A 20,645-nucleotide genomic window follows, 5' to 3' on the forward strand; every position below is an offset into this window, starting at 1 on the left:
AATTAGCTGGGATTAATTGATTACTGCTTATCGCTGTTAGGTAATTAACGCCTGTAACGCTGCTCAGAACGGCTCGGGGCGGGAACCGAACCCGCGGCCACACAGTCCCTCGGGCTGGCCCGTCCTGACGTCACGCGTCACGTGCCCCATGGATCGCCCAATCCGCGGCCGCCGGCGGATTCGAACGGCGGCGGCCGTTGGTGGCGTGTTGGCCGACAGGGGGCGCTGTGCCCGCCCAGGGCCGGCGGAGGGGCCGCGATGGCGGGGCCGGGGCCGGGGCCGTACCGCGCCACCCGCCTGGTGAGCACCGGGGAGCGGGGCACGGTGGCGGCTGCGCCAGGGGAGCGGGCGGCTGCCGGGGGAGCGGGCTGCCAGTGTCACCCGTGGAAGCGCTGTTGGACAGGAGGCGGCTCTGCCCCTCCTAGGTGCTGTCGTGACACGTGGGTGCCCTGGGACCCCCTGCCCTTGTCGCGACATGTGGGTGCCCTGGGACACTCCCTGCCACGGATGTGGGTGGCCTGGTGTCTCATGCCGACTGTCACGACAAGTGGGTGCCCAGGGACACTCTCCCCGTGCCTGCTATCACGATATATGGGTACCTTGCTATCTCCCATCCTGTGACTCCTGTCACGACATGTGGGTGCCTTAGGGCCTGTCGTGACATGTGGGTGCCCTGGAACAGCCCCTGCCCACTGTCACGATATGCGGGTGCGCTGGGCCCCCCTACGCCGTGCCACTGATATTCGCAATGCTCAGCTTGAGGCTTTAATTTTCCAGTTTTGGCTGTTTTGTTTCCTGTGCAGTGGAACGAGATCACCAAGTACTTCCGAGCGGGAATGCCCCTGAGGAAACACAGGCAGCACTTCAGGAAGCACGGGAGCTGCTTCACTGCCTCGGAAGCTGTGGATTGGCTCCATGAGGTCCTCAGGAATAACAGCAACTTCGGCCCCGAGGTGACCAGGCAGCAAACGGTGCAGTTACTGAGGAAATTCCTCAAGAACCACGTCATTGAGGATATAAAAGGGAGGTGGGGAGCTGAAAACCTGGAAGACAATGGTGCCTTGTACAGGTATTGAGATGAAAATTATTTAATGGCTCTTCAGGTTGAGAATTTGATTTTAAAATACTCAGATTTAGGCTGAGCAGTTGGGTCAAAAATTTAATTATTAACATTGTTTTGCTCCTCTCAGTGTTTTACTTTGTTCTGATTCTCAGTATAGACCATACATCTTGTCTGCTCTGGGTTGTTTCCATGCTCTTGTCTATCCAAGCTTTTAATTGGAATATATTCTGCACTCCAGTGCTTTGAAGGGGAGCCAAGGAGTGGTTTGTAGTAGCTCCCTGATGCGCTTATTTCTCCTGTACCTTTTACAGAAAGTCTAAATGGGAAACGGAGCCAAGCAGCTCTAAAATTAAAGGTGTTAATGGCCTTCACTTCTCAAATTCTGGGCTCAGTGCTCTGTAAACATGTGAGCATCTTCAGTGTGACTTTGGCATCACGAAAAATAACCCAAAGTTAATTTATCATATGATAAAGAAAAATCAGTGTTTTCCTTCTTATTTTCCTGAATCTCTTCAGAATCTTAGAGTCACACTGGTATGGAGTCACAGGGTATTGTTTTGCTTAAGTAACTTATTTTATTTCTAATTTTAACCACCAGCACTCTTGTGACAAACGTGGGTAGAGACCTTTCCCAAATCTTTGTTTGCGAAGCCCAGCCGTGACATTTCTAATCTATTCTGAATCTATTTCACTCATCTCTCCCACCCATTACAGATTTCCTTCAACATCTCCAGTTAAACCTCTACCAAGCCCACCAAGAGAGAACTTGGAAAACTTCCCTACAGACAAAGAAAAACTTTTTAAACTGCCCCATTTATCCAAGAGGACTTTGAAAAAACACGAGTTACTGCAGTCCCTGGTAATAACTTCTGTTTCTTACGTCATGGCAGTTGTCTTGTATTGTCTTTATTCTTCAAAAGCATAAAACTAAAAGCAGTCACCTTTTGGTGTCACTGTTCTGTCGTGGCATCTCCCCTTTCAGCTTGAGAAGTAATTTGGTAGTTAAGAAATTTAGAAGTATTAAGAAATAAATTGGTATGGGAGGATTTTCGTTTTCTTCTGGAAGTATTGGGAGGGACAAATAAAAGACACAAATTACTTAACTGGTCAGCTTTTTGGAAAAGGTTGAATGTGTCTCTCTTTATTCATTTGGAATTTGTGTATGTGGATAAATTCTGAATTTAGATTCCAATCCTAAAGGAGGATGAATCATTTACAAATACATTTGGATGTGAGATGTTTCTACCTTTTAAATTGCTGCTTTGGGGATTGATCAGGTCTTTTTTCAGTATCCTCTTTTGCTTTTTAGTTGTGTGTGCTTACATTTCAGTGCTAAAGCTGAAATGCCATGTGGAATTTATTGTTCCACAGAATTCCCTATACCTCTGATTCCAGTTTTTGAATTCCTTAATTTTGAATTATCTTGAGTCCCGTTTATCTTACGTTATAAACATCTCATTTTCAGGAAAACCTAGAAAAAACAAAACCTGATGTGATAAAAGAGAACAAGGAAGACACACTACAAAGGAAGGAAATAAGCCAGCAATATGTGCAAGAAACTTGGAGAAATATCATTCTGATACAGTAAGTAATAAATCATAAATAGCACCTTCTCATACAAGTGCTTTGGGTGTGAAATAGCCCATCAAACTTTAAGTTGAAGATTTTTACTGACTATTCTCTACGTAGGCTTCCTAGTGTGTTTATTAACATTGAATTGTTGCATTTAAGGAATTCTTGATTATTTGCTGTTGCTGAAGTATATTTGAGTACCACAAATGCTCTTCCTTACTGGTTGTTGCTGTTTGTCCCAGAGAAGAGCATGTTCTCAAATTGTTCTCCTGAAAGTGAGAATTTATTAAACAGCAGATGAGCTTTTTAAGCACCTGGTTTTGAATAGATGGGGAAAGAACTGTTTTTTCCTTCATTATTACAAACCTTCTAGACACCCCATGCTTTTGCTCCCCACAGTTTGCAGACCATCCTGGGCCTCCCGTCGCTGGAGGAGGTTCTGCAGCCAGCACAGGTGGTCCCTGAGCACGTCATGTACAACATGAGCAACACCAGCAAACACGGGGTGGTGATTCTGCAGAACAAGTCAGGTAAGATTGATTTCCCTGGTTTTGCTTTAAGATTCTATGTGATGTAATTACAACAGTAATTAATATATTTTGTGGTCTGTCTTTTACAGTTTTTTCCCAAACCACAGTACAGTTCAGTATATTTGTCTAGAAGATTTGTAGGTATATTGCATTCACTCTTTATACAATGAGATAGTCACAGAATCCTGGAATATTTTGGGTTAGGAGGAACCTTAAAGCTCACCCAGTCCCACCCCCTGCCTTGGTTTCTAACCCTCCCTGAGAGGGAAACGGAGCTAGGATAGCAGGACACTTACCACTATCCCAAATTGCTCCAAGCCCTGTCCAACCTGGCCTTCGATGCTTCCAGGGAGGGGGCAGCCACAGCTTCTCTGGGCAGCCTGTGCCAGGGCCTCACCGCCCTCACAGCCAAGAATTTCTCCCTAATATCTAATCTAAACCTGCCTTCCTTCGACTGAAAGCCATTCCCCCTTATCCTGTCAAAATTACATGCGTAGCAATATTAATTTAAAATCTGATACTTTGTAACCAAGGTGTTATTTAATATGTGTGTCATTGTTTGTATTAGTCATTAAATCTTTGGGCTTATGTACAAATAATGTCATTGTTTGTTTATATTTTAGAAGACCTCCCTCACTGGGTGCTGTCAGCTATGAAGTGCCTCGCATACTGTAAGTCACTGAAGAGCTTTTAAGTTACAGAAACCTATTTTGAGTGTTGAAAGTAAATATTCATTATTATTTGTTCTATAATGCAGTTGTGAAATTTTTTGTGTGAATTTTCTTTCTTCACCTCTTTTCAGGGCCCAGAAACAATGACATGAGCCAAGCAACTTACAGTGGGTTTGAACGGGACGTGTTCAGAACAGTTGCTGATTACTTTCTCAGTCTCCCTGAGCCATTACTTACTTTTGAATACTATGAACTTTTTGTTAATATTTTAGGTAAGTATGAATTTAGAAAGGATCGGTGAAACTGTAGATTTATATCAGCTGGGGAAGAAATCTGTAAATCAAAGCAGACCTTGGTCCCTAATCTGTGTGGCAGCTTGAATCTGAGGAGGATCATCACTGCTCTCACTCTGTATTACAGTATTAATTGAAATGTAGTTCTGTCTCACAATTTCCTATTTAAATTGCTGTCTGAGCACACATTCTAAATATTCAGTAACTTAAAAATACAGCTCATTCTGTCTGTCCTCACTGTTGCAGTGCATTACCTTTTTTATTTTTGCATGTTGGTTGCAATTATCTTGTTAAATTGCTTTTGGACTGAGCTAAATTCTTCTTAGGTTTTACTAACAGTCAACTATAAATTAATGTCTTCCCTTTGTTGTCTTCTCTGCTCAGGTAGCAGCTTTCAGAGCTGGTCCATTTTCATACCACTTGCATCTTAACTTCTATTTCATTTTCTGATAGTTATGTGTGGCTACATCACAATTCCAGATCTGTGCAGTGGAAAACGTTCTGTCCAAGATGAGAAATGTGACCCACAACCTTCAAAAACTCTTCACTTGAACTCTTTCAAGTCAACTGAGTGTCTTCTCCTAAGTCTGATCCACAAAGAGCCTGACAAGAAAAAGAAAGATGAAGCTTCCAGGAGGTTTTCTTCAGAAGAGCTGACTGTCCAAAACCAACATACAAGGAAATGGCAGCAATATAGACTGAGACATCAGCAGGGTAGTGCTGGTAATCCAATAGGAGGAAGCTGTCAGAATCTTTCAGGTTTCAGGAACAAACAAGCTCCACCTGGAGCATTTAGGACAAGATGTTACTCCTTGGAAAGAATTGGAGCTCCTCCTTCAAGTGAGTGTAGTAAAGGAGGATGTGATTCCCTCAGGGAAGGTGGTGTGAACACTATCACAAGAAATGGAGACCAGTCACTGCTGTGTGAGCACAAGGCTAAATCTGTGTTGGAGGTGGGCTGTGATAACATGTGTCAAACACAAACCCAGGGCATCAAGAGAGTGTCTGCCTCAGCTCTGCAGGACGAGCTCTTGGATGACACTCACGGGTCGAAGCAGATGCGCCACTCTTTGAGTTCACTGGGCAAGAGGAACTGCAGAAGCTGCACAGTCATTAACAGACCAGTTGCTGAAATCACAGTAATGCCAAGGGCTCAGCTCTGGGGGCAAGGAAAACTAAATCCCCCTGGGGTGGCTGCTTCAGTGGACATCAGGACTGAGCATTCCGAATTCACCATCAAAAAGAGACTCTGCAGAAGCAGCACAGAACTCTCAGAAAGCTCTTTCACCCCCTCCCCTTGTGTGTTGACTGGCACGCAAAGTAAGATGGCTTTCTACAGCATGTTGTACTGCTTGTTGTATGACCTGACTAATCTCTGCTTCCTCCACCTCTGGCACTGTTGCTAGGTTTGTTGAAATGCATAGAACATGGATTTGTGAGTTTTTTTAAAAAAAATCTGGTTGCTGAATAGCATTTTTTAAATTGCTGTAGCTCTGCTAACAAATAGTAACATGTAGTATCTTTTGAGTAAGAATTGATGTGTCGGTAACTGACCTTTCTGCTCAGGTAAGTGATAAGAGATCCTGCCCCAGACACTGAGAATGAGAATTTGCACAGACCTGTCTGTTGGAGATGATGTATTTTTATGGTCTTTGAATAACATTTTCTGGGAATAACATTAATGTCATTCTTTAATTGTATTACGATCTTAATTGCCCCAGCAATTTCTCCTAATGAAGCAAGTTGAAGTTGACCACACCAACAAAGGTCCTTACCTTATCTACTGCACTACAGCAGATTTCTCTGAAACATTGATAATCACCTTGGTAAAATAAGAGATTTCTGGTACTGTTGTAAAAAATACACTGAGAGTTGATTCAAATCTTAATGCCAGCTGTCTTTGCAATTGACTTGCAGATCTCCTGCAGCCTCACTTGGAAAGGATTGCTGTGGAAGCTCTGCAGATCTGCTGTTTGCTGCTCCCACCCCCAAACCGTAGGAGGCTCCAGCTCCTGATGCGGATGATCACCCGAATCAGTGGGAATGTTGACATGCCACGGCTGCACAATGCCATGGGCAACAGGTCCTTGGTAAGAGAGCCACAAGGGCAGTATGTCTGTTACTGTAAGAGTATCGCTGAAGTAATGCTCAGAGTCGCTGTTTAAAGCAGTGAGACAAGAACCTCAAGTTCAGCATGCTGCAAGTATTAACAGGCAGATTTTTCACCTCCAGAACACGCACAAAAATCTGACTTGAACAAGCACTTTCTTGTCTCCATCCTAAGAGACTTCAAATATTCACATTGCTTTTGTTTATGTTGGGGGGAGAAGAGAAATCACTTCTTAAAAGAATACTTTAGTCTGATTTCTCACCCGAGTGCCATTTAGAATTATAACATCGAAGAGAAACTGTGGCTGCCCCATCCTTGAAAGTGTCCAAGGCCAGGTTGGATGGGGCGGGGAGCAACCTGGTCTAGTGGAAGGTGTCCCTGCTCATGGCAGGGGGTGGAACTGGATGGGCTTTAAGGTCCCTCCCAACCCAAACCAGTCTGTGATTCTATTCTGTGATTCTCTGAAGATGTACATTTTTTCTATAGGTTTCTATAAGTTCTTTTTAATGTGTATTTCTTAATTGAAGGTGCTGTTCCGTTCAAGAAAAGTAGAAGTCTTAGGTTATAAGAAGTTACTTTAAAAAACCCTAAAATCAGTTTCCTTCCTTGCTTGACCAGTGGTGCAGGCAAGAAAAATTGCAGTGAAAATTGGTGTGAAGAATTTATTGTGCCACTGTGTAGAGCGGAGAGAAGGCAAATAAATCCACAACTGTGTGTACTTACTGATGTACTGGACTCTCCCAGCTGATCCAGACGTTTTCCCGCTGTGTGCTGCGCTGTGCAGAGGAAGTGGACCTGGATGAGCTGCTTTCTACACGACTGGTTTCATTTCTGATGGACCATCAGCAGGAAATATTCCAGGTCCCAACTCACCTGCAGGTCGCTGTGCGAGACCACCTTGAATACGCGAGGGTGGCTCAGGTTGGTGGTACTAGGGGAGTTTAAATTCATTTGCTAATTGTTCTGAAAGTGGGATGGGAAAATGCAAATAAAACCAGTATGGTTTCAGTGTATAGATATTAATTATAATGTTTTGCAGCTGTGATGCCACTGTAAGTTAGGGGGTGTGGATGTTTGTGAGTTCTTACTGAAATAGTACAGAATCAGCTGAGTATTTACAGACCTCTTTTTCTTCCAGTGCAAATGTCCCAAGGAAGAAATTTGTGCCATATTGCCAACGTATTCCTACTGCAAACAAATCACTCCTCAGGAGTTCGAGGAACAGAAGGTTTCTACCTCTCAAGCTGCAGTGACAGAGCTCTTGGAGAACATTATCAAGGATAAAAACTTGTCTGTGAAGGACAAAAAGAAAAAGTTAAAGCAGGTGAGGAACTTTCACCTGCTTCTGAAATGCCTTTGTGAGGGAAGGGCTCAGTCAACAGAGCCTGGTGCAGAAGAGGGGGGGAAGAGAGTGTTTGGTGAGAAATACTTGCTCAGAAGAGCTGTTGGATGTTTTGTGTGCTCTGGTTGGGATTTTAAAGACAGTGTCTGATACTGGGGGGAATGGCTTCCCACTATCAGAGGGCAGGGATAGATGGGATATTGGGAAGGAATTCTTTTCTGTGAGGGTGGTGAGGCCCTGGCACAGGTTGCCCAGAGCAGCTGTGGCTGCCCCATCCCTGGAAGTGTCCAAGGCCAGGTTGGACAGAGCTTGGAGCAACCTGGGATAGTAGAAAGTGCCCCTGTCTGTGGCAGGGGGTGGAGCAAGGTCAGCTTTAAGGTCCTTCCCAACCCAAACCTTCCATGATAACATACAGCATTTGACACTGGCTGTAGGAGTAATAAGTTCAAATAATGGCTTAAAACCAGTATGAAGTTACTCTGAGATCCTGCTCTCCATTAAATAATACCTGATGGAGTTATAGCCTGGTTTCCTGTGGTGCACTGGCCAACAAGTCACCATTAACATGCCATAAGTGGGCTTAAAACCAATAGGTGTTAAAAGCAGTAATTTTTTGCTTTGGGAGACCAACTTCTTATCTGTTCGCAATCCTGAATCGTTCCTTTTGTGGCCTTGGCTTTGTGTTTTGTAACGTTTATATTCCTCAAGATTATCTTGCACTTCTCTGGCCTACTAATATCTTGCCTAATACTAAAGCTAAAACACAGCAGTTCTGGAAGGATTTAATCCTGGAGGAGTTTTTCTTTTGCAGAAAAACCTTTGGCAAGTTCTTCTGCCCAATGGAATAGCTTTGTACTTGTCCTGGAATCTCCTAAGCAAATCTTGTGACTCAAATTTGAACAAGCAGCTTTTCAGAGCAGGAACTCTTTGGTGCCCCTCCTCCAGCTCCTGCCACACTGAGTTTCATGTGTGTTGTGGAAACTTTCTTGGACTGTAAAAGTGAGGCTGGACTTTGGTTCAAGATCATTAAAACTTCCTGCCTGTAAAAAAGAGTTAATTAGAGTTGATTAAAACTTGGAATAAGTGAGCACTAAGATGTGATTCACAGCAACAGGTGAAAGAGGAGGAAAGAAATCTTTTAATAGTAAAACTTAAAGTAGATACTTAAATTTTTGATGAATTCTCACAAAGTCCAAAAGCAGATTGTACTGTGAGAGCCACAAGTGAGCAAAGCTGACTTTTAAATTTCACAGAACCATATAATTAGAGTCCTGCCATTTGAGCTGGGATAGCCATGGTGTGATAAATCACAACTTTTGCAATGATTGTTCAGCTTTGGGTACTTGGGGTAGGTTGAATCCAGCAGTGGTTTGGCTGATGTTCAGGTGTATTTACTGTATAGATTATTTACAGTTAGTCATCTCTTCCCAAGGCCTGACACAGGGAACAGGCCAAACGTCACAAATATGCCTCTGATTCCAGGTATTTTCCTTTAGCTGTGTATCTGCAGGAATTGAAATGAGATGGAATCAGAGTCGTAAGTAAGGTTTTCTGGGAGAACCGCTCCAGAGCAGGTGAATCTTGGCTCCCAGTTGGGTAAAACAGACTTTTTTTGAGCTGGAGTTTTTTAGTGGAGTGTGGGATTTTATTGTGATTGCTACTTGTGTATGCTCAGTTCCAGAGGGAATACCCCCAGATCTACCAGAACAGGTTTCCAACGACGGAGAGCGAAGCGATGCTGCTGGAGAACAAACCCACCATCAAGCAGCCCATGCTCAGCCTGAGGAAGCCCAGGTTTCGGAGCTTGAGGTATTAATGTCACCACACTTGAGGCATTTATCTCCTGGATGTGAGTCTGAATGATTCACTAGAGGAATTGCTGCAGGAATTTGATGCTGGCTCTGTGTGGAAGGAAGAAATGTTTACATGGATACGGTGCTGAAAGGTGCCAAAATACCCTTTTTTTTTTTTAATGCAGATACTTTTGAATAACTTCTAAGAGAGAAATATTTATCTGTTTACAAATTATTACAATATAATGTATGTAGGAAAATGTGAAAATAAGCACAAAGCTGTTGTTAACCAAAAATTTATATATGGTTTTCTATGGGAAACTAATGACCTGCCTCTTGTAACCTTTTAATGTCTGGTCAGGAATTTGTGCCATTTATTGTAGTTTGTGTAGGTTTTAATGTCTGTGTATTGTGACTAAGTGCCTTCTCTATTCTCAAAATATTTGTCTTTAAACAAAAGAAGTTCTGTGAGTTCAGGACCAGGAGAGCCAAAAGTTCACCATGAATTATTATCTGCCTCCCTAAAATGCTTGTGTTTATCTCATCTGTAAAACTCTCATTAACTTTTCTATATTTATTTATATTAAAAGTCTTTAAGTATATTTCTGACATTTTCATGGAAAATTTATTTTGGATCTATTGATGTGATTCTCAAAATAATAGGAGTGATGGATGATACAGCAAGTGGGTACAAAGGAACCAGAAAACACTAAATTCCTGTATTTCCAGAGTTAGGGATTTGATATTAATTCTGGTAAGACCAAGGCTCCACCCCCACAAGAGTATTTCTGGGAGAGAATAATTAATAATAATTAATTAATCTACTGCCTGGCTTTGAGATCCCAGACTAGTTTGGGTTGGGAGGGACCTTAAAACCCATCTTGTTCCATCTTCCAGCAGACCAGGTTGCTCCTTCCAGGGATGGGGCAGCCACACCTGCTCTGGGCAACATCTGGAAACAGCTGCTTTAGAGGGATGGGTGCTTTCCTTGGTGTGTTTGGCTGGTACCTGGTTCAGGTACCTCACCCAGTTTACAGCTGTGCATTGGAGGTGCATCCCTGGTGCTCTGTCATGTCTTACCCCTTCCTAGGACAAGAACCTGAATTGTCCTTGTACCTGCACATGGAGAATTACAGTCATTGCCAAAAAACCACTCATCAAAATAAAGTAAATCTCAATTTTTCATCTTTTTACTTGCTTTGGGTTTGTTTGGGTGTTTTGGTGTCTTGTGGGGAGGCTCTGTAAGACTCTTGTGCAAGGTCCCAGGCTGGGTCAGACACTTATTCCAAATGAGGGTCTTGGTTGAGGATTGTCACTTCTACATCTGTGACCATGAGGCTGGGCTTCAGTTTTCTCCCAAAATATATCCTTTTGCTCTTTTTTTGAAGGTTTTGTAAGTGAGAAACCCAAATTAGCCCCATTTAACCTATTTTAATGATGCTTCAATGTCCTGTAGATAACTTTCCACTTGCAGGGCAGATACAAGATGTTTCTCCCTTGTAACACCTGCAGTTGACTCCTTTTAACACTCCAGTACCTGCCTGAACTTGATTCCAACACTTCCCAACCTGTTCCCTGTTGTGTAAATGCTTTGTTTATGTGTTCCAGTTAAGTAACTGATTAGGTGAGCAGCTCACATTTTGCAGGATTTGGCTTTTAAAGGCCTGCCCTCATTTCTCCCAGTTCTTGATCCAGGTTATTTAATGTTCCCTTCTAAGTTTTTGACAGAGCTTAACAAAAATGGGAATAAATGGACAAATTGACTCACTGTGAGACAATAAAACATTACAAATCAATGACAAAAATTCCATATATGGAACTTAAGGCTACTCACACCTTCCTTTTTACAGCCTTTGAGTATTTTAATCCATTAGAAATGGACAGAGGTCAATAACTGTTCCCTCCTTTTCCTACAGAGAAAAGCAGGCGGAGTTGCTGGTGCTTGTGCCTCAGAGCACATTTTTTGCTAATTAGCACCAATAACTCCTTTCTAATGGTATTAATTGCAAAGAAGAGCAGCTCTGTAATGAGTTTGTAGGTGGTCTGCTGTCCTGTGCTGTTCTGGTGTTGGTGTCACACCAGAAGAGTTGCCTGGTCAGGTAAGATTCAGGAGGAGAACTTGGCTGCTGGTGTGTGGGACCAGAGATGTTTTGGGATCTCTGCCTGGAGGACCATGGGGCCTGGGAAGATGCTGTCACCATGGAAACATGGAATTTTCATGGCATCAAACATTAAGATGCTGTTTTGAGTCCTGGAATTAATTAAAAATCTCCACACGACTTGCAATGCTGAGAGGCCTTGAGTCTGCACTCAAGTTTATATTATTTATTGCCAGGAGACTTCCACTGAGAAATTACCATATAATTATGGTTATTAATCCAAAGAGTTAATGGGAGGCCTCAGTCACAGCTCCTGAAGGCTCAGTGCCTTCAGTGAGAAGCCTTAAATGAACCCTCAATCTAAATGAGAACACTGCCTTGAAAAGAGGGAGCAAACAAACAAAACCAGGGAAGGAAGCCAAGCTTCACGTGATGGTTGTGGCAGCAGATCAAACAGAGGGATGTTTAAAGTCTATTTTTCTCCTTTCACCCCAACTTTGATCACTGTTTCCATATATATGGGAGGAGCACCCAAATGTACATGGTATTATGGAACATCTTCATCCTCTGCCATGAGCTGCCTGTGAGGGGACAGCACTAAACTCTGATTTCATTAATCTGTGAAATCACTCTTTACAGCACTGTTGTTTTCATAAATGTTGACTCTTGCTACAGGTGGTTCCTGATGACAAGCCTGGAGAAGGAGACTGAGAGAGACCTCAGGGTCTGCAGCTCCTCCTGAGGGGCAGCTCTGATCTCTGCTCTGGTGACCAGAGACAGGACCAGGGAATGGCTGGAGCTATGCCAGGGGATATATAGTTTGGATATCACAAAAAGGTTCTTCCTGCAGAGGGTGATCAGGCACTGAACAGGCTCCCCAGGGCAGTGATCACGGCCCCAAGGCTGCCAGAGCTCAAGCAGCATTTGGACAATGCTCAGGGACTGGGGGATTGTTGGGGTGTCCTGGCAGGTCCAGAGATTGGACTCAATGATCCCTGTGGGACCGTTCCAACTCAGGATATTCCAGGATGTTTGACACTGGCATCTCCTTATCTCTCGATGTCTCTATGTCCTGTCACTCCAAGGGGAGGCTCTGGAAGAGCTGTTCCCTGCTGCCCTGGGTCCATGTTGGATCCAGGCAGGTCTCCTGTGCCCTGTGGTGTCAGAGCAAGGCCCAGTGCCAATGCCTGGCATGGCTCCAGCACGCTCCGTTTCACTCCTTGGGATTTTTTTCTTTGTAATCACTTCTGCTTGGGAAGAATTTAGGTCTCACAAAAGCAGTCAAAGCCCTTTTTTGTGTGGAGGGCAGGACAAAAGCTCCCAAACCCGGGAGGATTTGGGTGGTGAAAGCCGGCTCTGTTCCCAGGGGGCTCTCACTGGCAGGGGCTTCCCTGGGCAGGGCTCAGCACCCCATAAATACCCTGCACAAGGCTCTGCTCTGAGCTTGGCTGCTGGAGGCTCAGGCCCTTCATCGGGGAGAGGATGTACAGCCAGTGAGTATTCCTGAAGCTCCTCTCTATGGGAGAGGATCACGGATCACCATGTTGATGGAGCATTGGCTGGGGCAGCTGTGAGGTTGGGGGTCAGTGTGGTTCAGGGGGCAGGAGGAGGAGGGGGACGGTCTCCATGTGTCAGTGTCCATGCTGGTACTTCCCATTCCAAGGTGTGGTTCTGATCCAGGAGGATAAGTGCACCTCTGGGTTCCAGGGGATAGTCCAGAATTTGGAGTAGAATCATAGAATCCCAAATGGGTTTGGGTTGAAAGGGACTTTAAATCCCATCTCGTTCCACTTCCTTTCCACTAGACCAGGTTGCTCCAAGCCCCGTTCCAACTGGCCTTGGACACTTCCAGGGATGGGGCAGCCACAGCTGTTCTGGGCAGAGCACACTGGTCTGTCTGCTGTGTCTTCATGGGCTTTGCAGTGATAAAATTGGAACCCATCAATTAATTCTTTGCTTAAAGAAAAAGAAAGAAAAAAGGCAAAAAAATGCTTCTCCAAGACCTGGGAGATAAAAGCTTCCTAATGATCTGGACTATCCTGGATTTATCAGTGGATGGGGGTGTTTGCTGCAGGGCTGTGGCGTGGGCTTTCCCCTCCGTGTTCCCTCTCCCTCCACACACTCAGCCTTTTCCCCCATGAAGTTCTAGTGCTCTTCCCTCCTGATGCCTCAAGTTCTTTGCCAGTCATGGCTTAGTGTGTCCATAAGAACTGCCCCTCCCTGGCAGGGCGTTCCCAGCACTGCCCACCTCGGGCTAACCCAGCTTTGCCCTTCCAGAGTGGAGCATCCAGCCGGGGGCTACAAGAAGCTCTTTGAGACGGTGGAGGAACTGTCCTCTCCAGTGACCACCCATGTCACAGGTTGGTCTGGTTCTTGATCTCCTCCTGCCTGGCTTTGTTCTCAGAGCTCAGGGGCCTCCAAGGCTCGGAGACTTTACAAGGGCTCGAAGTAAAGGACCTCACAGGGCTAGGGATTTGGGGTGGAGGAAGGACAGATTGGATGGCAGAACCTTTAGATATTTCAGTACTGAATGTCTTGGTCTACAGCAGGTGTGGAGGGGAAGAAAACAGTTTCAAGACCTCATGTGTGTTTAAATAAGAAGTTGCATAAGCCTTAAAAAAAATTAGTTTGAAGTTTTGTTCTTTTTGTTGTCACCATGAAAATTCCTTGGTCTGATTTGCCATGCGCATCCCAACGCTGCCTCTCCCACAGGCAGGATTCCCACCTGGCTGCGAGGAAGCCTCCTGAGGTGTGGTCCTGGCTTGTTCGAGGTGGGCTCGGAGCCCTATTACCACCTCTTCGATGGCCAGGCATTGCTCCACAAGTTTGACTTCAAGGAGGGGCACGTCACCTACCACAGAAGGTACGTGGTGGTTTTCCAAGAAATTAATAAATCAGGAAGCAGTTGCTTGACTGTGAGTGCTGGGGACAGGCTCTGGAAGGCACCGGTTATTTTTAGTCTGTGGGATTATTGGAAGAGCTGTATCAGTGATATCATTAAACCAGCTCCAGAAGAAACATGAGGCTGTGGGGACCCAGGGCTCTCATGAGCTTTATCACAGCAATATTCATATTTATTCGTATTTATTCACATTTAACTGCACAGCCTGTTGTGGTTTTATGTGTAAGGGGATTTCTCCTCCTCACCCTCCCAGGTTTATCAGGACTGACTGTTATGTGCGAGCAATGACGGAGAAAAGGATTGTCATAACGGAGTTTGGCACCTATGCGTACCCAGACCCCTGCAAGAACATCTTCTCCAGGTACTGGGGTCCTGCAGGTCCTGCAGCCACTCATGTCCCACAGAGCTCCTGCTTCCCAGAGGCCCTGACTGCCTGTCCTTTCTCTCTGCTCAGGTTCTTCTCCTACTTCAAAGGTGTGGAGGTCACGGACAATGCCCTGGTTAATGTCTACCCTGTGGGTGAGGATTACTATGCCTGCACTGAGACCAACTTCATAACCAGGATTAACCCAGACACCTTAGAGACGATTAAGCAGGTGGGTTTTTGTCCTGGGCTGAAAAAGTTATGGAGCAATAAACCTAAAATGAAAATCATGGAATCACATACTGGTTTGGGTTGAAAGGGACCTTAAAGCTCATCTTGTTCCAGCCCCCTGCCATGGGCAGGGACACCTTCCACTATCCCAGGTTGCTCCAAGCCCCATCCAACCTGGCCTTGGACACTTCCAGGGATGGGGCAGCCACAGCTGCTCTGGGCAACCTGTGCCAGGGCCTCACCACCCTCACATGGAAGAAGTCCTTCCCAATATCCCATCTAACCCTGCCCTCTGGCAGTGGAAAGCCATTCCCCCTTGTCCTGTCCCTCCAGATCCTTCTCCAAAGTCCCTCTCCAGCTCTCTTGGAGCCCCTTTAGGCACTGGAAGGGCTCTAAGGTCTCCTTGGAGCCTTCTCTTCTCCAGGTGAACACCCCCAGCTCTCCCAGCCTGTCTCCAGAGCAGAAAAGCTCCAGCTCCATGTTTGTGCTTGGCTGGAGTTTGCAAATTGGAGCTCAATTGCAGCCTTAGAAAAGAACTTCTCACGTCCAATGCAAGAATTTGTTGACTCATGACAACTTGCAGAGCCAGTGACTCCCCATCTCCTGCCAAGGAAGCTCCTGATTGTCTCCATTTTGTTCTCCAGGTGGATCTCTGTAAATATGTGTCCATTAACGGGGTAACGGCTCATCCCCACATTGAGAATGATGGGACAGTTTACAACATTGGGAATTGCTTTGGAAAAAACTTTGCCCTGGCCTACAACATCATCCGGATTCCTCCACTGCAGGCAGGTCAGTCGATTCCCACCTCTGAGCCACCTGGGAAAATCTTAGGAATCACCTCTTTATCCTTTAAATGAGTTTTGCCATTAAGGGTTGGTTTGGTTTTTTTTCAAGCTTCCTTAGATTTTATTTACTTTTTAATTGTTGTATTTGAAACACTTTCAAGTGTTTTCTAAATCATGAATTTCCTTTGTGTTGAAGGCAGACATGGTAAATAAGCACAGACTATGTGAGATCTTCTGTTAACCCCTCACCTGTCCCATTCCAGATAAGGAGGACCCAATCAACAAGTCACAGGTGGTGGTGCAGTTCCCTTGCAGTGACAGGTTTAAGCCGTCCTATGTCCACAGGTAACATTCCATGGGGTCAGCAGGTCAGCTGGAACCAGGGACTTGTTCTCACACATAATCAGCAACAAAAACTAGGTGATTTACCAAAATCAGGGTAATTGTAGGGGATGATCCATGTGATAAGATGAAGCACTTCATGGTTGTTGTCCAAACTATGCCGGTGAGCCTGATGTGCCCCCCTGCATTTCTAAACAGCTTTGGGCTGACCCCAAACTACATCGTGTTTGTGGAAACACCAGTGAAAATCAACCTCCTCAAGTTCCTCTCCTCCTGGAGCCTCTGGGGAGCCAACTACATGGACTGCTTTGAGTCCAACGAAACAATGGGGGTAAGCAGAGGGTTGTCCCCAAATGGGCTGGCCTGGGCGGCCAGCCCGACATTGGGAGGTCCATGGTATTGGTTTCACCTTCATTTCCCTGAGCCTAAGCAAAGCTGCTGGTTGGTCCTCAGGTGTGGATCCATGTGGCTGAGAAGAAGAAGGGCCGGCTCCTCAACCTCAAGTACCGCACCTCGGCCTTCAACCTCTTCCACCACATCAACACCTACGAGGACAACGGGTTCCTGATCGTCGACCTCTGCACGTGGAAGGGGTGAGTCCGAGGGGCCCTGGGCACCACAACTCCCGCTGCACGAGCTGGGGGGGCCAGTGGAGCCCTGCACCAGACACTGTTGGAATCACCTCTGGCACTTGGCACCAACCCATCTAAACACTAACACATGGGGACATGCAGACTACACAGCATGGAGTTATCCAGAGGTGCAAGGAGCCTATTTAACATTCATTTTCCAAGAAAAAAAATATTTCTATCTTTTATTTACTTTAACAAATGTCAGCGACTGCTGAAGGCTGATGCTATTTTGGTTGGGGCTGCACTGAGCAAGGTCTGGGTGAGATCTGAATGCTACTCTTTGTGTAAACACAGAAATGTGGCACTGAAATGATGAAGCCCAACCCTGTGTTGGCTGCGTACCCAGGACACCTTGAGTTGAGCTGATCCTGGCATAAAATCATAGGATCCCAGAGTGGTTTGGGTTGGGAGGGACCTTAAAGTTCATCTCGTTCCACCCCCTGCCATGGACAGGGACACCTTCCACAGGTTGCTCCAAGCCTCATCCTGTGCTTGTGCTGAGCACCAGCAATTGCTGGTTTTCCTCCCAGGGTAAATGGTGCACACACAGTTCATCTCTGCCAAGGAGCTGGACTGGGACTCGTGTTACTCTGTGTGCCCAGAGAAGCTGTGGCTGGCCTGTCCCTGGAAGTGTCCAAGGCCAGGTTGGACGCGGCTTAGAGCAACCTGGGATAGCGGAAGGTGTCCCTGCCCATGGCAGGGGGTGGAACTGGATGAGCTTTTTAAGGTCCCTTCCAACCCAAACCATTCTATGAATCTACTGAATTTTATGAAAAAAACACCTGCACTTCAACTCCCACTTGCAAACCCATCTCTGTTTCTCTCCGTGATGCTGTTTCCCTGCAGGTTTGAGTTTATTTACAATTACCTGTACTTGGTCAACCTCCGGGCAAACTGGGACGAGGTGAAGCGCCACGCAGAGAAGGCTCCGCAGCCCGAGGCCCGCAGATATGTCCTGCCCCTCAACATCGACAAGGTACCCACTCTGGGCCAGCACAGGGCTCTGCCTGGTTCAAATTCAACATTTTCATGAGAAGAGGAAACTTAAAGTAGGGGTCCTCAGAGAAACTTTATTTTTGCTTTAGCTCATTGGTGTTATTCTGGTTTATTCTCCACACAACTGCTGAGAGCGGTTGTGGCTGCCCCAGCCCTGCAAGTGTTCAAGTCCAGTTTGGATGGGGCTTGGAGCAACCCAGTCTAGTGGAAGGTGTCCCTGCCTGTGGGAGGGGATGGAAAGAGATGAGCTTTGAGGTCCCTTCTAAACCAAACCCTTCGATGATTCCATACGTTTCTGTTCATAGCAGAGGCTGTGGGGCAGCAGTTAATCCTGGAAGGTACTGCTCCTGGGAGCAGAGAAGGGGCAGCCACATGTGTGGTTCAATCCTCTAGCTCTCGGTGTGAGGTCCCTGGAGCTGCCAGCCTGGCACAGAGCTCACTGGCTGGCAGCTGTTGTGTTCCTTTCCAGCTCTCTTGGTCCCTGGTGGGTGGGCCAGGGGCTGCCAGGGCTGTGCTCAGCTGAGCCGCCTATGGAGCTCATTGGGCTGCAGATCAAGTGAGAAGGGCAAGCCCACGTGGCAGTGCTTAATGAAAACCTCTGAATGCCCCAAGGAGGGGAAGAAAGTTGTGTTTACGAGCACAGTGATGGCTGAGGAGCAAGACAGTTCTGCACCACTGCCAAGAACACGGCAGCGGTTGCCTCCCTGCAGCTCCTGAGGCTCTGCTATGTCCTGCCGCCTTCCCTGGTCGATGTTTGCAACAGATCTGTGCAAAGAGACTCAAAAATGTGTTCCTCCAATCTCCTGGGTGTTTCTCTTTGTGCCAGGCTGACACAGGGAAGAACCTGGTCACCCTGCCCTACACGACAGCCACAGCGACGCTGCACAGCGACGAGACAATCTGGCTGGAGCCTGAAGTGATTTTCTCGGGGCCACGTCACGGTACAAATGAGACCCCAAATCCCAACAGCACAAGTACTGCCTGCACTCCCTGTCCCACTGATCCTCATGCTTTTATATATTTATTTTTTATTGTAGCCTTTGAGTTCCCACAGATCAACTACAAGAAATACAGTGGGAAGCCATACACGTACACGTATGGGCTGGGGCTGAATCACTTTGTCCCAGACAGGGTAACTGTCAAAGAATGGGTGATGGGTTCAGTTTGAGGACAACAAAGAATATTTCTGAGCTGGAGTTTTTGGTTTTCCCCTCCTTTAGCTTTGCAAGCTGAACGTTAAGACCAAGGAGACCTGGGTGTGGCAGGAGCCGGATTCGTACCCGTCGGAGCCCATCTTTGTTTCACATCCGGATGCTCTGGAGGAAGATGATGGTAATGCTCATGGGGTTTGGGTCCATGGCATTGGGAGTGGGAAGGTTTGTGTCAGCTGGCACCAAGCTGGCTGCAGGGCTGGGCCAGAGGTGGGCAGGGGCAGAGCCTGCAGGCAGCTCCTGGACCAGATGTGCCATGTACTAACAGTGGTGGGAAGTTTCTGAGGAAATACAGGAAAATTAAGACTGAGTGAAAACAGAGGAGAAAGACCTCGAGGTCTAGGTGAACTGTTGTCTTAATTTTTTAGCTTTTTGGCAATTTTCTCACAGTTTTAAAAAGAATTACAGGAGTTGCTATGCCACAGCACCACAGGCTGGCAAAGCCAGCAGTGGCAAGAGCTCAAATAGTATGAGAAATAAATATACAATCATAGAATCACGGAATGGTTTGGGTTGGAAGGGATCTTAATGATCATTTAATTCCAGCCCCCTGCCGTGGACAGGGACACCTTCCACTATCCCAGGTTGCTCCAAGCCCCGTCTAACCTGGCCTTGGACACTTCCAGGGACAGGGCAGCCACAACTTCTCTGGACAGCCTGGACCAGTGTCACTCACCACCTCCCTCAGCACCATTGATCATACAATTCCAATGGGATTTACAGCGTTCTGAGTGCAAGTGACTGCTCTCCCATGCCCAGCCCCAGGGACAGACACTTCCCACACTCACCTGGGACATCCCCTTTGTGTTTTCACTGCAGGGGTTGTGCTGAGCATCGTGGTCAGCCCAGGCACGGGGCCCAAGCCTGCCTACCTGCTCATCCTCAGTGCCAAGGACATGAGCGAGGTGGCCCGGGCCGAGGTGGAGGTGAACATCCCTGTCACCTTCCATGGGTGCTTCAAGAGAGCATGACCCTGCCAGCCATGCCTCACGTGGGTCTGTTCCAGCTCCCAAAGGGGCAGTCTCTGTTTACAGCCACTCCAGTGACCTACAATCCTTCAACATCCCCTTTCGTTTCTGTGGCTGCTTCATTCACATTGAGCACTTCAATTTTGGCCATGATTCTTCAATATGCTTGATCAGGTATTTTTTAAATACCTTTGCCATGATTTCCAGTTAAAAACACCACAAGCTTGGTGTGGTGGTGGTTCCATTTTTATAAATTTAATCCTTGTAGCTGCAGCAGAGTGAAAGATGCCTGAAAGAGCAGAGTGTAACCTCAGCACTTGTACACGTGGTAACATTATGTATAACAGTCTCTGCTCCATTACATGTTTGAGAATTTTTAGCCTATACTGAAGTATTATGGATTTAAATCCCCTCCTGGTCACTGCTTTAGTATGCTCAGAGCAATCCAAGTGGAGCCTTTCCACAGCTGCTTTGGGAACCTGAACTGGATGGCCCAGGGCTGGTGGCAGGTAGAGTTTTGTTCTTCAGTAAGGCTGCAAACTGCACACACTCCCTTGTGTGTTTGCTCTTTCTCCTTTCTTTTGCCAAAGTGCATTTTCTTGATCTCTGTATTTCATGCTAAAACATGAACATGAAAAAAATCAAGCAATTGTTATCCCTTGGGCTGATTTTGCTTCCTTAGAGTGCTACAGATGCTCAGCTTTATCCTTCCTTCTCACAAAATAAACTTTCAGCTGA

General features: G+C 46.2%; 1 protein-coding gene across 5 annotated transcripts; it reads left to right on the top strand.

The window, feature by feature from the left end:
- The first annotated feature begins 233 nt into the window (after window positions 1-233).
- On the top strand, window positions 234-20,180 carry LOC113951041 (retinoid isomerohydrolase). 5 transcript variants are annotated; one of them, XM_027651558.1, is made up of 25 exons: window positions 234-300; window positions 804-1,069; window positions 1,778-1,922; window positions 2,529-2,647; window positions 3,035-3,165; window positions 3,789-3,836; window positions 3,968-4,108; window positions 4,583-5,449; window positions 6,047-6,219; window positions 6,984-7,160; window positions 7,378-7,563; window positions 9,257-9,390; window positions 13,751-13,833; window positions 14,186-14,336; window positions 14,629-14,736; window positions 14,830-14,971; window positions 15,615-15,762; window positions 16,022-16,103; window positions 16,299-16,431; window positions 16,554-16,693; window positions 17,579-17,708; window positions 18,555-18,669; window positions 18,766-18,860; window positions 18,949-19,060; window positions 19,759-20,180. In XM_027651558.1, the coding sequence occupies exons 1-25, from the start codon at window positions 259-261 to the stop codon at window positions 19,908-19,910; spliced, it is 4,020 nt and encodes a 1,339-aa protein (XP_027507359.1). In that variant the 5' UTR covers window positions 234-258; the 3' UTR covers window positions 19,911-20,180. The 5 variants fall into 5 exon arrangements, with proteins under 5 accessions (XP_027507359.1, XP_027507357.1, XP_027507358.1 ...); XM_027651556.1 differs by having other exon boundaries at window positions 18,555-18,860; XM_027651557.1 differs by having other exon boundaries at window positions 4,610-5,449; window positions 18,555-18,860.
- The last annotated feature ends 465 nt before the right edge of the window (window positions 20,181-20,645 follow it).

This window comes from Corapipo altera, unplaced genomic scaffold (genome assembly GCF_003945725.1).
Source record: "Corapipo altera isolate COAL_440 unplaced genomic scaffold, ASM394572v1 57, whole genome shotgun sequence".
Classification (NCBI taxonomy): Eukaryota; Metazoa; Chordata; class Aves; order Passeriformes; family Pipridae; genus Corapipo; species Corapipo altera.

Coding starts and splice junctions, on each gene's coding strand:
- LOC113951041 (XM_027651556.1), top strand. CDS start 259: ATGGCGGGGCCGGGGCCGGGGCCGTACCGCGCCACCCGCCTG. Junction 13,834..14,185: donor AGTGACCACCCATGTCACAG/GTTGGTCTGGTT, acceptor CCTCTCCCACAG/GCAGGATTCCCACCTGGCTG. Junction 15,763..16,021: donor GATTCCTCCACTGCAGGCAG/GTCAGTCGATTC, acceptor GTCCCATTCCAG/ATAAGGAGGACCCAATCAAC.